This window comes from Contarinia nasturtii, unplaced genomic scaffold, assembly GCF_009176525.2.
Source record: "Contarinia nasturtii isolate CC-2019 unplaced genomic scaffold, AAFC_CNas_1.1 Cnas_scaffold_493, whole genome shotgun sequence".
NCBI lineage: Eukaryota > Metazoa > Arthropoda > Insecta > Diptera > Cecidomyiidae > Contarinia > Contarinia nasturtii.
Window position 1 is genome coordinate 3,385,624 of NW_022197846.1, and position 13,849 is coordinate 3,399,472.

Consider the following 13,849-nt stretch of genomic DNA (forward strand, 5'->3'; position numbering starts at 1 on the left):
GAGCGAGACACTATCGATGTGTGTAGCGTCTAATGTAATGTGTAAATTATTTGTATTGTTGACAGTTCCAAATCGTTTGAGAAACACCACACATTTGAATAAAAGCACACTTTTACAGCGACAGCACATGCACACACCGCATTGAGTATAGTCATGCATGCAGTTTCACTCGGTTGCTTTGTGTCAAATGTAATGGTAGTGTTATTGTTGTCTCGTTCTAAATACGTTAAAAATAACGTGAGATATATACAAAAAATGTTTCTTTTGTGTGTGTGAGTGCGCAACTGTGTGTATGTGATTTGTTTAGCTGATGCGTATGTTTACAGGCCGAATAAAGAGAAATAGCTCATTCGTGTTCAATGTAGTTGTTGTTTCTTTGAAAAGAAAAAAAAAACACAGAGATTCATCACTGGAGAAATAAAATGCTGCACCACTAGCACTAATACAGAATTTTAAGCGCTGACATAAAACACCATACATCATTCAGAAATCAGTGAAATAAATTCGATTTCGTGCGTGCGTAATGGCAAAATAAGTGAAAATGCGAATATAAAACCATTGTGAATAAATCGAACGGTGTCAAAATTGTGAATAAATCGAACGGGCAAATTTTACGACAGTACAATCAACAAAGAACATTAATTTGAATTTAAAAAAAAATACATCGAGCTGATTTTGATCTTAAAAGTGCATTCAGTCTGTGTTGTTTAGTTGATGCAGTGTACGTGCGCGTAAAAGAGCGTATGTTTTTGTGTCATTCAAATTTTTTATTTTGTATTTCGTCAACTCAGTTACAATAATCTGTTTGAATTTGTATGAAGAAGCTGTTTGTGGTTGTTTCGTCGTGTAATTTTTGTTCAAAGTGAAATTTGTATTACTCACCGTCGTTTAGTTTACAAAACATTGACCGCGATCGAAGCCCCCCTGAAGTACAGCGACTGACTAAACTTTAAATTCAAATCAACAGACAACATTTAAAAGAAACAAAGAATGTCGTCATTATCCACGAGTGTTGAACATTTAGCTAGTAACAATGATTCACAGGTATAAGTCTATCTGCATTATTGATAGTATTCTTTCATTGAATATTTTGAATTTATGTTGCGCATTCCATTCGACATCATTTTGTAGTGCATCGAAATTAACTCGGTCGGAACTGTGTCAGACTATGACAATGTTTCTATCACTTGATATACATCTCCATGTGTGACATTTTTTTTTTTGCTTCACATTCTTTTATTTTATCTCATTCATATCCGACACAAAAAAAAACGGATCTATCTTCATGGATCTGCAAGAAAGTAGGTTGTTGTTTATCTGCCGTGATACATTTTTTTCTTCTATACTTTTTTCTTTGCGAATATAATTTTGCTACCGTTGACGCTGAGAATATGACTTGAAAGCAACAACAAAAACTACGCATCTCACTCTCATATATTTTTAAGTGGATTCAATGAATCAACCTATTGACTAATTAAAATGCTTTAATCAACGGTTAAGTACACACATTGTCCAGTTGAAACTCAACGCAAACATTGCTCTGCTCTGTGTGATGAGGGACGTGCACTATGTGAAACTTTAAAATTTAATTTTAAATACTGTACGGAATGAGTAATGAATCAATTACGATGAATGCCCGTGTCTGTTTTATGTCTTGTTTCTTTTTTTTTGTGTACGCACTTTACGACGTCTACAAATATATTTACATTATATTTTGAAATGCATTTTGTTGTTTGCTTTACATGCATACCCACACAGGCATAAACAAACCATTCGAAGACGATTTTGAAAATAAAAACAAACATGAAAAATTGATAAAATATTTTACATTTTTTCATTGTGATAAGGTCTAATAATAGATGACTTCTTTTTCAAACGGAACATTTGTAAAAGAAAAAAACGTTTCATTTCAATTGAGTGAATGACTGAGTTCAATGAAAGATCAAGCAGACAAATAAATAACGGAAATGATATGTGTAAGACCGTTTATTTTGATCTTGTTCGAAAAGCCATTTCATTGGAATAAAATCAAAACATTTACTTGAAAAGTGGCCGACTATTGTCTGTGTATTTGAAAAACCAATGTAAATTGATTGAAATGTTCATTATTCTTTCAGACAAATGATGGATCATCAATGTGTCTGGAGCTTGCGTTGGAAGGAGAACGTCTGTGCAAATCTGGCGACTGTAATGCGGGTGTTGCATTTTTTCAAGTGAGTTAAATTCAATATAAAAAAATACAAAAACTTAATTTTTTCTTGGTTTCTTTTAGGCTGCCATACAAGCTGGAACCGATGATCTACGAACTCTGAGTGCCATATATAGTCAATTAGGGAATGCATATTTCTATTTAAATGACTATGCAAAAGCAATGCATTATCACAAATTAGATCTAACATTGGCTCGATCCATGGAAGATAAATTGGGCGAAGCAAAATCGTCTGGCAATCTTGGTAATACACTAAAAGTAATGGGCCGTTTTGATGAGGCGGCTATATGCTGTGAACGTCATTTAACGTTGGCACGACAATTGGGCGATCGTTTGTCTGAGGGTCGAGCACTCTATAATTTGGGAAATGTATACCATGCAAAGGGAAAGCATATGGGACAATCAGATCCCGGCGATTTTTCGGATGAAGTGAAAGACTCACTTGTCAAAGCCGTTGAGTTCTATCAACAGAATCTTGCTTTAATGAAAGAGTTGGGCGATCGTGGAGCACAAGGTCGTGCTTGTGGTAATTTAGGAAATACTTATTATTTGCTTGGTGATTTTGAGGCTGCCATTGAGCATCATCAAGAACGGTTAAGCATTGCCAGGGAATTTGGTGATAAGCCAGCCGAACGAAGAGCCAACAGTAATTTGGGAAATTCTCACATTTTTCTTGGCCAATTTGAAGAGGCGGCTGAACACTATAAGTACGTCATTTGATCGAATAATGGAGTGTGGTAGAGAAATTTTCATTTTTTTTCTTTTTGTACTCAAAAGACGGACACTAGCACTCGCAATTGATTTGGGTGAACGTGCGGTTGAAGCGCAAGCTTGTTACAGTCTTGGTAATACCTACACTTTATTGAGAGATTTTCCGGTCGCTATTGAATACCATCAACGTCATTTGACAATTGCACAAGAGCTCGGCGACAAAGTGGGTGAGGCACGAGCATGTTGGAGTTTGGGCAATGCACATTCATCCATTGGCAATCATGATAAAGCATTGAGTTTTGCACAACAACATTATGGTCTTGCCAAAGATGTAAGCATAATTAATTTTTTTTGGAAATGATGAATTTATTTCGTGGTATCAATGGAGAAACTTAACTCTTACTTAATTTAATGATTAGCTTGGCGATTCAATTGGAGAGGCGACAGCTAGAATGAATGTATCCGATTTGCGGAAGGTGCTTGGTATGCCAGACATTCCATCGGACGATGAATCAACTGATAATAACGATGTTACAAATCAATCACAAAAGAGCACCAGCACATCTCAGGGCAATAACACAACGCGAGAGAGTAGCTCACGACAAATTCGGGTACGACGTCAAAGCATGGAACAATTGGATTTGATTAAGGTTTTTTTTCTTTCGTTTGATTTTTCTGTTCCTTTATGTTATGTGTCTTTTTTGGAGTTTAATTTGAGTTTGCACTTTTGTTGTTTATATTTTTATTTTTTGTTATTTTGGTATATTTTGTGTTTGTGTGAATGATATTGCTAGAATTGAAACTCTTATAATGTACATTTAAATAATATGTATATATTTTTTTGAAATACAGTTGACACCGGATGGTAAACGTAACATTACAAATCCACACAATAATAGTGATGCACAAGCCAATGAAAACAATGCAAATATTCCAGTACAATCAACATTACCGAAAGCGAATGAAGAAGACTTCTTCGAGATGTTGACACGAACGCAGAGCAAACGTATGGATGATCAACGTTGTTCATTAAAAGTGATTGGTCATTCACAATCACAATCCAGTCGAGAACCACCCGCAATTCGAAAGCCACTTGTACAACAAAACAGTTTACCGGCTGTACCAATGACGCCACAATCAACGAAAGAAAATCGAAATGCTTTGCTGGAAATGATTGCCGATTTGCAATCGGAACGAATGGATGAACAGCGTGCTCAGTTGCCAACAACATTACCAGGTCTTGTTCCATCACCTCAAAACCAAAACACCCGACGCAATTTGATTAATAATCAACAATCGGCTGCACGAAATACGAATAGCAGCTCAGGTGAACCAGCTCCAGATGATGCATTCCTCGATATGTTGATGCGATGCCAAGGCTCACGTCTCGAAGAGCAACGCTCCGAATTGCCACGAACAAATGTAACATTGGACATGGAACAGGGCGAACCACCAAATAACAATCGTCGAAATTGCGTGAACAATAATACAAATAATGCCGGAGCAACAGTACCCGATGAAGATTTCTTTTCACTCATTATGCGTGTACAAGGAGGCCGAATGGAAGATCAAAGAGCAGCCGTGAGTCATGCATCATTTTATGTCTAATCAAATTTGTTTTGTCATTTTAAACAACAAACCTTTAAAGTCCTTTCGGCGTGTGTGTTTTGAAAAAAAAAAAAAAAAAAAAATCAGAACATTACATCGAGGCCCTCGATTCTCTTTCTCACAATTCAAATATTGTACTCGAGGTTGCCACTACCTCTGGACTACTTGGTTCAGCATTCAGAATTCGTTGATTCTATTCGCTCACTTCATTCATTAAATTTATTGAACTTTTCATTTTAAATTAATGCAAATGTATAACTTTTTTTCTTCAGGTGCCATTCAATTTGAATCGAACAAATAATATTCGTTCAGCCCTAAACGCAGACAATAACGCCGTTGGATCAAGAAAAGCAAAATAAAATATTTATATATATAAGATTAATAAGAAAATTTACACAATGTCTTCGGAAATTTTTTCAAACTACACTTTAAACAAGATACAAAAACTGAATCTATTTACTCAATTGTCACAAAGTCTTAAGTCAAGATGCTATTTTTACAATATGTTTTTTTTTTCTTAGCATTTTATTGCCTTTTTACATTTTAATTCATGAAAGAATCTTTTCTTTATTCGCACCTAAATGAAAACAATACACACATAATACTTTTTATGTTCATTCAAAATACGAAACCATGTATAATAAAAAAAAAACATATTATGATAATGATTTTTACAGAAATTATACCTAATTTTTAAAAAAGAAACAAAAAAAATTTAATGCCTTTATGATGTTATTGGTAATGACCGTAGGCAAATCGAACAAAAAGCAAGATGATTTTATTGAATCGGTACAAAATCAACTAAAGGATTTTTATGCAAAACAAAAAAGTATAAGATTTAAAAAAAAAAAGTAATATTATAATGAATTATATCGAAATGAAAGTTTTAAATTGAACCACACACACGCAAATCAACAATAGATTTTTTTTAAAATTAATTTTCAGTTTGAAGTAAATATGAAAGTGTAGAAAATTCTGACAGAAATATTTTGTATCATATAAAAAATGATGTCGATTTAGTTTGATGTTCTTCCACTAAATCAAATGAAACCAAAAAAAGACATTCACAAGAGTTTTATAATTTTACAATTGAAAAAAGTGTTTTATAAATTTTCACTGGAAATTCATACTTGGACGTTTTTTTTAAATCTAAATACTCTTCATTTATTTTTTTGCTGATCATAAATTCGAAGAGATGTTCTCACTTACTTTATAAAGCAAATACAAAGCATATATTAAGTCATTTTTTTGATCATAGAATTTCTAACGATAAATTAACTATCGAGAATTTCATATTCATTCGACAAATAAATGCATACATCAATAAATAGCCAAAAACATTTTTTTAGAATAGCAAATTAATATGATATTACATTTTAAAAAGAAAGAATAATAATTCACAGTGAAAACATTGAGAGCATACACACAAAGAAATTATACAATGAAAACTAGATGACTTGTCGTATAAAATTCGGAACTAGTTGACACTCCGTATAAAATTGTATTTTTCCATCTAATTTCATACAAAATATCATTCAAAGCATAAACGAAGAGCAGTTCGCACAAAAGAGAATACACAAAAACGATGTTTGGTATGAAATTAGATGGACATTGGACAAATACAATTTTATACGGAGTGTCACCTAGTTCCAAATTTTATACGACAAGTCATCTAGTTTTCATTGTATTTTTTCTCTGTGTGTAATAGAATTCTCCATAATATTATAACTGGTCATTATTAAGCTGTTGAGAAAAATTGTACTGTAGCATTTCAGTTACCTTCCATACAATGCACTTTAAGCACACACATATTTTAAAATAAATGCCAATGATTTTATTGACGATACAGTCTTTATTTTGACGGTCAATATTGGGGTCGGATTTGAGTGTAGTTTCAGTCATTTTCAACGTCGCAATGGAAAGAAAAAAGAGAAAAAATAAACTCAGTTACTAAGTATGAATCAACATCAATATACTATCGGTTCAGTTCAATAAATGATACTCACCTACGGGTTATTTTATATACCGAACTGCCCGTACTTCGGTCAAGGCCACAAAACTCAAGCCCAGCATAGTAACAAAACGTTACAATAATATTATTTAAAAAGAAATCTTAATGCTACATGTAATTAAAACTGGTCGTCATCGGAAACATCGAGAACATAAACGTAGTCCTCATCGTCACTGGAATCCTCATCGTCAGCTGCTTGATTTTGTACAGCAGCATTTTGATTCTGTGGTCTCAATAGTTGCGGATGAATGTCCAATCCCAACACCGTACAAAGACCTAAAAACAAAATCGTAAACAACAAATTGTTAGCCAAAACATTCTTAAACATTTTTAATTTCAGTGATATTTTTTCACCTTTGTACATGATGTTCTTGGCTGCAACGATATCCCGGTGCCAAACAGTTTTCAATTGAAATGGAGCTCGATCATCTTTCCAAATGCCAGTGTCTAGTTGCCCATTTTTGAAACATACTTGAAGTTTTGACACTAAACCATCTGAATCCATTGGAATATGATCTGGGTTGGCTGCATTCAATCGATTAACAAAATCAACTGCATATTTACGCAATTGTTGGTACACTCGGTTGCTTTCCATGGTGATAATCACGTTCGGTAAATTCCATTGCGATGACTCATCTTCACTTGGAATACAATGCTGACAAACTTTGTATCGATCGCTTTTGGTTCGTCGATCGAATGGCCGGAAACATTTTGCACAAGTTAGCGATGTATTGTATTCGTCGACCAATCGTACAATACAATTTCCCAACTTCTTGAAACTGTTCAATAGTCGTCGTAATCCCGGGCATCGCAATCGCTTTTTAATACCAATTGGTGAGTTTGGAGCTATTTGAGCTGCACCAATAAAAACGAGCGCCGACTTTTTTTTCGTCAGTGATGCCGCGATTTTGTCACTGGCCCGATTCTCTTCGATGTATTTATCGAGACGGAGTCGAATAAACTTTCTTGTTATGTACACCGCCATAGCTGGTTTCATCATTTTCACATAATAAGCGATGTAACACATCCAATGTGAACGTCCTTTCGGCGATGGAAAAAATGCATAGCGTTTATAGTCGAGCTCCCGTTGTTTTTGCAACAATTCAGTCCATTGATCGGATTTACGCTTGCGTTTGCCATATTTCGCTTTGAAATGGTATTTTGGACCATCAATTGTGATGTTTTCCTGAGATTTACGAACAAAAAATCATAGAAGTAAACAAATGATAAATATCCTTGATCCTCGTTGCCGGATCGAACGTGTTTGCGAACGGTAGCGTTCCATGTACGAACTCCTGGATCGATTCCAAGCACATAATCAAACTCAAAATTATTGTACTTCTCTTTGATGGTGTTGTTATCAAGTTCTGGTGTATTGCGTTCAGGCTTCACGAAACATAACGAAACTGCCACACTATCGGTTGCCACAGCAAAATCGAATTCCTTACCATTTCCAAGTTTCGATATTTTTGGCAGTTCAAATATTAAATCCCAATAGATAGCTGGATTGCTATCGTATTCAGTTTTTTCAATGTTTATTGGCTGACCACGTTTTCCTTTTGCCAATTTCAACGCTCCAAATTTGCTTGCAATCAAATAAAAAAGATGGATATCGATGCGGATATGTTTCATATCGAAATCGTGGACTGGAATTACTAAGAAATTCTTTATTTTTGGCGGGAGTGGAGTGGTCGGCATGACATTATTGTTCGGATCGCGTCGATATTGGAACCAGTGTTGTTTCAACATTTCATATTTCGCGTGAAAATCGAAAATTTGTCGCTGAATGTTTATAAATATTGGGATGGTTTGGAACCAGCGATCACGAATGAGATTCTGGAAGTGTACATTGATTGGCAATCCAATGCCTGCTGCTTCGTTTAATAGAAGATCGATGTTCGCGTTTCTCTCGACTCTACTCTGGAACATTACGATCTTCGTCGCACGTTTTACATCCAATTCAGTGATGAGATTTCCTTGTTGATTCAAATTCAGTTCGTAGCGCTTTAGTGTGAAAAATTTCTTGATGCGACTGAATGCCCATACTTTGATGTTATTTTTCACGTTTGTTATGTACTGAGTGATGAGATGATTGAATGCGTTTCCCATGCCCTCGCGAGCTGGCCAATTTTCTGGACGAAGAAAATCAGGACATGCTTGCTCCACAGTTCGTCGAAATGCAAGCGGTAATTTGTGGTAATTTTCTTGTAATACCGAGGTGAAACATTCACCAATTACACCATTCACGTATTTATTGAATTGATCATTCGTGTATTCATCGGATTCACCTTTAAAAAATCGAACATTTTCATCGTCAAAGGCTTTGTTTGCTTTGAACAAAAACAGTAATGACGCCAGAGTCGTTATCATTGTGGCCGAAAGGCACCAGTATGTGACGTGATCGATGAATGGTGCACGATACTCTTCCCGCAGCACTTGATTTAGAATCATCTTCAACGACGTACTGCGCCCATTTTCGGCTCTCTTTCTTCTCATCGTGACAGATCTATTGTACAAAAATTAAAGAAAAAAATACACCAAATATTGCATAGACAAACACAATAAGATATAAACACTTCTATCACAAATTAAATGAAACAGTAATGAAGAACGCATCATAAATATCACGTCTTACCTCAACAAAGTGGCACTGTGTTCTAAATCGAATGATGAAATTTATTTCCAATGTGACATCAAATATTTTGCCGATCGAAATGTTGTTGGAATATTCACAGCAAATTTTATCAACACTCTGTTATTTCGAAATTAAAACAAAGACAGTCACAAAACCAACTGTGAATATATCCATTCCACAGGGAACAGCATTCCAAACACATAAAATCGTTTTTGAAATGACAATAAAACCAATTGATCGCCCAAACCACGCTTCAAACACTCTCATATAATTCTCAAGAAATCCTGTTGAAAACAAAACAAAGTTTTATTGTAAACAAAATCATATAAATGAATATCGTTGCATTTGGTTTGACACATATACACCGCGCCAATCGAAAAATGTCAGAAAGATGTCAGTTGCATTTCGAAAATTCAAAATAATAATTCCACAAATAAAGAAAATTAAATTCAATAAATGACGTATAGAAGAGTTCTTCTGCAGTGTTTTAAATTAAATTATGCAAATCTCTTTCCGAATAAATTGTTTATTTTTTTATTTGAGCGTAAGATTTAGATTTTCAATTTAAAACTTAATGTATTGGGTTGTGTTCACATTATGTTGTCAAATGAAATATTATTGGAAGTGAAAGAAACAAGTGGATCCATTCCATTGGAATTCGTGGGAACTATGCATATAATCTCCGTTCCATTTGACACGAAAATGACCACCAGAATGGGCCAAAACGTTACATTTTTCAACGTTAGAATGTACTAAAAACATTACAAATTTGTTTGCTGGCTATTGAATAATAAAAATTTCTTACTATACAAACTTATTCATATTTGTTTTTTATTGATATGGAATATCATAATCTGTGATGTGGTCATATGAGGAAATTGGTCAAAGTAACAAATGTTTGACTTGTTTCACTCCATTTCAACGCCTTATGGTATCTGCCTGAGTTTATTCAGTTGACTGAAAATATATTAATCATCATTGGAGTCTATTCCAAATTCTGGTATTTCAAGCAGCACTTTCATATCAAATGTTGCAAATAAATAATCGGTTTTCGTTCATTGGGTCCCAAATCCATATATGAAACTAGTTGCATTGTGACGTTTACATATTTCGAAAAAGGTACATCTAAACACTCATCACTTTAAATCAAACTCTTAATTGCAGTTTCACTTCAATGAAAATGTTCTGCTTCAGTTAAAATATGCACGAAAAAGAATGTATATGCTCTGACAATTTCACCTCTTGGTCTGGTATCACTTTTCGTTGAAATTTTCGATACGGCGGCAATTTAATTGACTGAACGATGAAATAGCAATAAATGCTCCAGCAATCGACTGAGTGCACATATCTTTTTTCACTTTGGCACCAAATATTAATCATTCCCATTATAGCCCTTCGAGGTGCTGAATGATTGCATTGTGTAGGTGCGATGCCATATAAAAACCAATTCGTTTTGTTTTCACTTCTTAATATCGATTTTAAAATGTGCATTCAATGCATATACATTTCATTTGGTCCATTGTGAAGAGAACGAATGAAATACATAGAGAGAGATAGAGAACCCAATCATTGGATTTCAATTTCTCTGCGGCGCGATAATTTGACTTATACACGTACAATCGACCTTATGATAAAGAAAATCGATAAATTATTTATAGGCTTTGAAATGCATTGAAAAATTGAATATTTGCTTTATTCGATTGCATCTCTTACGTTTATGGTTTGTTATTGCCTTTCAGTGTGCTTGTGTGTTTTGGTTATGTTGTGCCTTGGCTAGGGCGATGAAGAAAACGATGAAAAAAAGAAACTATATTGATGTTTACTCACATCGTTTCAATGAATCGTGAACAAGTAAATAGCACAATTGAAATGCTCAAAAAAAAAAAAAATACAAGCAGAAAAAAAATCATACGCAAACATACATGAAGAATGAAGTAATTCCTCAATATTTCAACAATATGATTATTTTCATTGCAGTAACAAATCTCTTGTCCGATTGACGACGAACGTTCAAGAATGCCTGTGTGATCACAATACACTGGTTTCACAGACCTTCAAGAACGAAAAATGAGCAGCAACATTGATCCAGGCTCCAGGGGAAAAAGGAAAGGATATAGAGAGAGAATAGTGCAGGCCAGAAGAAGAGCCAAACCGAGAATTTATTTACTTGTAGCCGCAAAACATATTGGCAAATATATTTGTTCGCATATATCACTCAACCGGTGCTGGAAAGATGAATGTTTTGTATGGATCGTAAAAACGCATGGCCAAACTCTACGAGAAATAGAAAACAAAATAAATGAACAAACAAGTCATTCGCACGCTGAACAAGCAATTTGGTAGACGATGGACGTGTGTAATACACAGTGTGTATATGCAAAGAAGAAAAACAAAAAATTGAACATCAACATTGGAAATAAACAAACAATCAAATTCTTAATGCATATTCACAATACTGAATTTCATGCCCGGACAAATTTATTCGATTTTGAAAGTGAGAGAGAGAAAAAGAGATATGAACAACGGCAAATGCTAAACACACCGACCACAAATAAAAGCATCATTTACAAGACGATTTAGCCTTGTTTGCTAGTTATATTCCCTTATTTTTCCTCTGATTTTAATTTCATCGTATGTTGCGGATGAAAAAAAAAACCAGAAGACTAAATTCATGGGCAAAGAATAAAAAAAACGCACCGAGGCCATCATTTAAGTATATGATACATTTGATTTTGCGTTTAAATGAGTTTTCTTTTCTCTAATACGTTTTACCCGGGTTGACATGCTTTATCGTCTTACATCTTGCAAGATATTTTATTTGTGTTGCACTTGGATTAGGCCGCTCCAATCTAGTATCTTTTCAAGTGTTTAGTGTTTACGATCCATTATGCAAAAGAAGAATTACACCATTGGAATTGTTTGGCATGTAGCCGATGCCGGTGTCGATCGATCGCGATATCGTTCGATACAACGGTTTAATATATCAGTTTATTCATTATTTATGTTTGTTTACTTTTTTCTTGGCGAATTGAAGTAAACGATTGTAAATTGGTTCACCCAACTTTTATTATGACACATTTGTAATGACAATTGGCCGTATAGTTACCACACTCATGCAACGGCGCATTTATTCTGCCAAACAGAAATAAAGCACAAAATTGAAAATAATTACTCGTAGAAAATATACGATCGTCTTCTAAGGATATTTTTTTGATGTGCAAAATCTTGACTCATAACATCTGTTCAAAAGAAGAACATGTATTTTGGCGGCGATGATGATTCTTTGGGCGGATAAAAAAAAATAACATATCCACAATTCTATTTCGTCGTGAGAGAAAGAAAGGAATTTTGATTGATGTGTGTGATTTGATGATTCCCACCGGTGGCAACGACGATGATAACGACGACGACGAAAACATTTCTATTGTATTTTGAGCGCATAATTTGAGACGAACCGTCAATTAGCAAATAGTTTTCATTTTGAATATGCAGCTACTGAAATACTCTCTTGTATCCCAAAATTCAATTCATTGTTAAATTTTTCGGTTGTCCGGCCCAGTTTGGGTATAGTTTTCATTGGAAATTGAGAACGAAAAATGTTGATTAATTGAGTTCCCATAGCCAAAAGGAAAAAAAAAGATATTTTTGGCTACTGTTCGTGTCGCCCGATTATTCTTTTTCTCTCCTTTCTTTCGATCGAAATTAACAATATGTTCTGCGGTCAAGCCAACGGAATATAAAAAAAGAGACCTAGCTCTATGCTATAATGCGAATCAATTCAAAAAATAAAAAATCATCATGAGAACCGAAAATCAGAAATACGCGTTCCATTCAACTTAAATTTGAATGGCCTACGATCCGCGATTCGATTGTTAAAATAATCGCGTTGATTCAGCTGCACCAAAATTTATGATACCAAAGCATAAAATAGATTCTTTTCGTCGTCTTCTTTGGTCACTAAACACACAAAAAAAAATCAACAAGGACTTTTATTTATCAATCGTGAAAAAGAAGAAGAAGCTGATGAAGACCAATCGAAATATGAATGCATTCGTGCTCTGTATAGCGCGTGAATGTGTTATAGCATTTTTCTCTATAATCAATTTTGAGTTCGATACTGTCCGGTTCGTTTTATGTTATTTTGTGTCGTTTTAATAGTGGATTTTGTTTATCTACCGTTTCCTTAATGTTCTATATCACAAAATCATATTTGATTTCTTGTTTTCAATCGCTTGTGCGTCTTACTTTATGCTTCGTATGTTTCTTATTTTTCCACGTTGTATCCATTCTGTTATGAACAGTGGTGTTGTTGGTGGTGCGTTCGTTTTGTATTTTCATGTAATTTATGTGGAGCGTCTAAAAAATTTGTTAATTGGGTACGAATTCCGATTTACTACATGTATACACACACCGAGAGAAGAAAGAGAAAAAAATGCCACCGATTGATTCGATCGAATTGTTTCGTTATTATTCCTGTTTTCATTCCGATGTTTCACACTGTGGTCAACTTACCGTATAACTTTCATTGCTAACAGTGGCATAATGCATATGTATTCTACTCCCTGTGTCGTTGGCCAAGTGCCGACACGGCGCATTCAGGTGGTAGTCTTTATCTTCTCTCTCTCTCCCTCTCTCTCTCTCTCTCTCTCTCTCTCTCTCTCTCTCTCTCTCTCTC

The 13,849-nt window shown here is 34.6% G+C and overlaps 2 protein-coding genes across 3 annotated transcripts; one reads left to right on the forward strand and one right to left on the reverse strand.

Moving 5' to 3' along the window:
• Positions 1-321: 321 nt before the first annotated feature.
• On the forward strand, positions 322-6,376 carry LOC116339102 (G-protein-signaling modulator 2). 2 transcript variants are annotated; one of them, XM_031764766.1, is made up of 8 exons: positions 324-741; positions 893-1,044; positions 2,118-2,213; positions 2,273-2,916; positions 2,987-3,251; positions 3,340-3,570; positions 3,773-4,501; positions 4,801-6,376. In XM_031764766.1, the coding sequence occupies exons 2-8, from the start codon at positions 991-993 to the stop codon at positions 4,885-4,887; spliced, it is 2,106 nt and encodes a 701-aa protein (XP_031620626.1). In that variant the 5' UTR covers positions 324-741; positions 893-990; the 3' UTR covers positions 4,888-6,376. The 2 variants fall into 2 exon arrangements, with proteins under 2 accessions (XP_031620627.1, XP_031620626.1); XM_031764767.1 differs by having other exon boundaries at positions 322-1,044; positions 3,340-3,531.
• Positions 6,377-7,517: 1,141 nt separating this feature from the next.
• On the reverse strand, positions 7,518-8,288 carry LOC116339333. The gene is made up of 2 exons (XM_031765154.1): positions 7,783-8,288; positions 7,518-7,725 (listed from the first exon to the last, which is right to left on the reverse strand). Exons 1-2 carry the CDS (start codon positions 8,286-8,288, stop codon positions 7,542-7,544), a joined length of 690 nt encoding a protein of 229 aa, XP_031621014.1. The 3' UTR covers positions 7,518-7,541.
• Positions 8,289-13,849: the final 5,561 nt, after the last annotated feature.

What these genes read in the sequence shown, in the direction of transcription:
- LOC116339102 (XM_031764766.1), top strand. Translation starts at nt 991, where the DNA reads ATGTCGTCATTATCCACGAGTGTTGAACATTTAGCTAGTAACAATGAT. An exon ending in ATTATGGTCTTGCCAAAGAT is followed by an intron (nt 3,252 to 3,339) that starts GTAAGCATAATT and finishes TTTAATGATTAG; the next exon opens with CTTGGCGATTCAATTGGAGA. An exon ending in TGGAAGATCAAAGAGCAGCC is followed by an intron (nt 4,502 to 4,800) that starts GTGAGTCATGCA and finishes TTTTTTCTTCAG; the next exon opens with GTGCCATTCAATTTGAATCG.
- LOC116339333 (XM_031765154.1), bottom strand. Translation starts at nt 8,288, where the DNA reads ATGTTGAAACAACACTGGTTCCAATATCGACGCGATCCGAACAATAAT. An exon ending in CACGTTCGATCCGGCAACGA is followed by an intron (nt 7,726 to 7,782) that starts GGATCAAGGATA and finishes CGTAAATCTCAG; the next exon opens with GAAAACATCACAATTGATGG.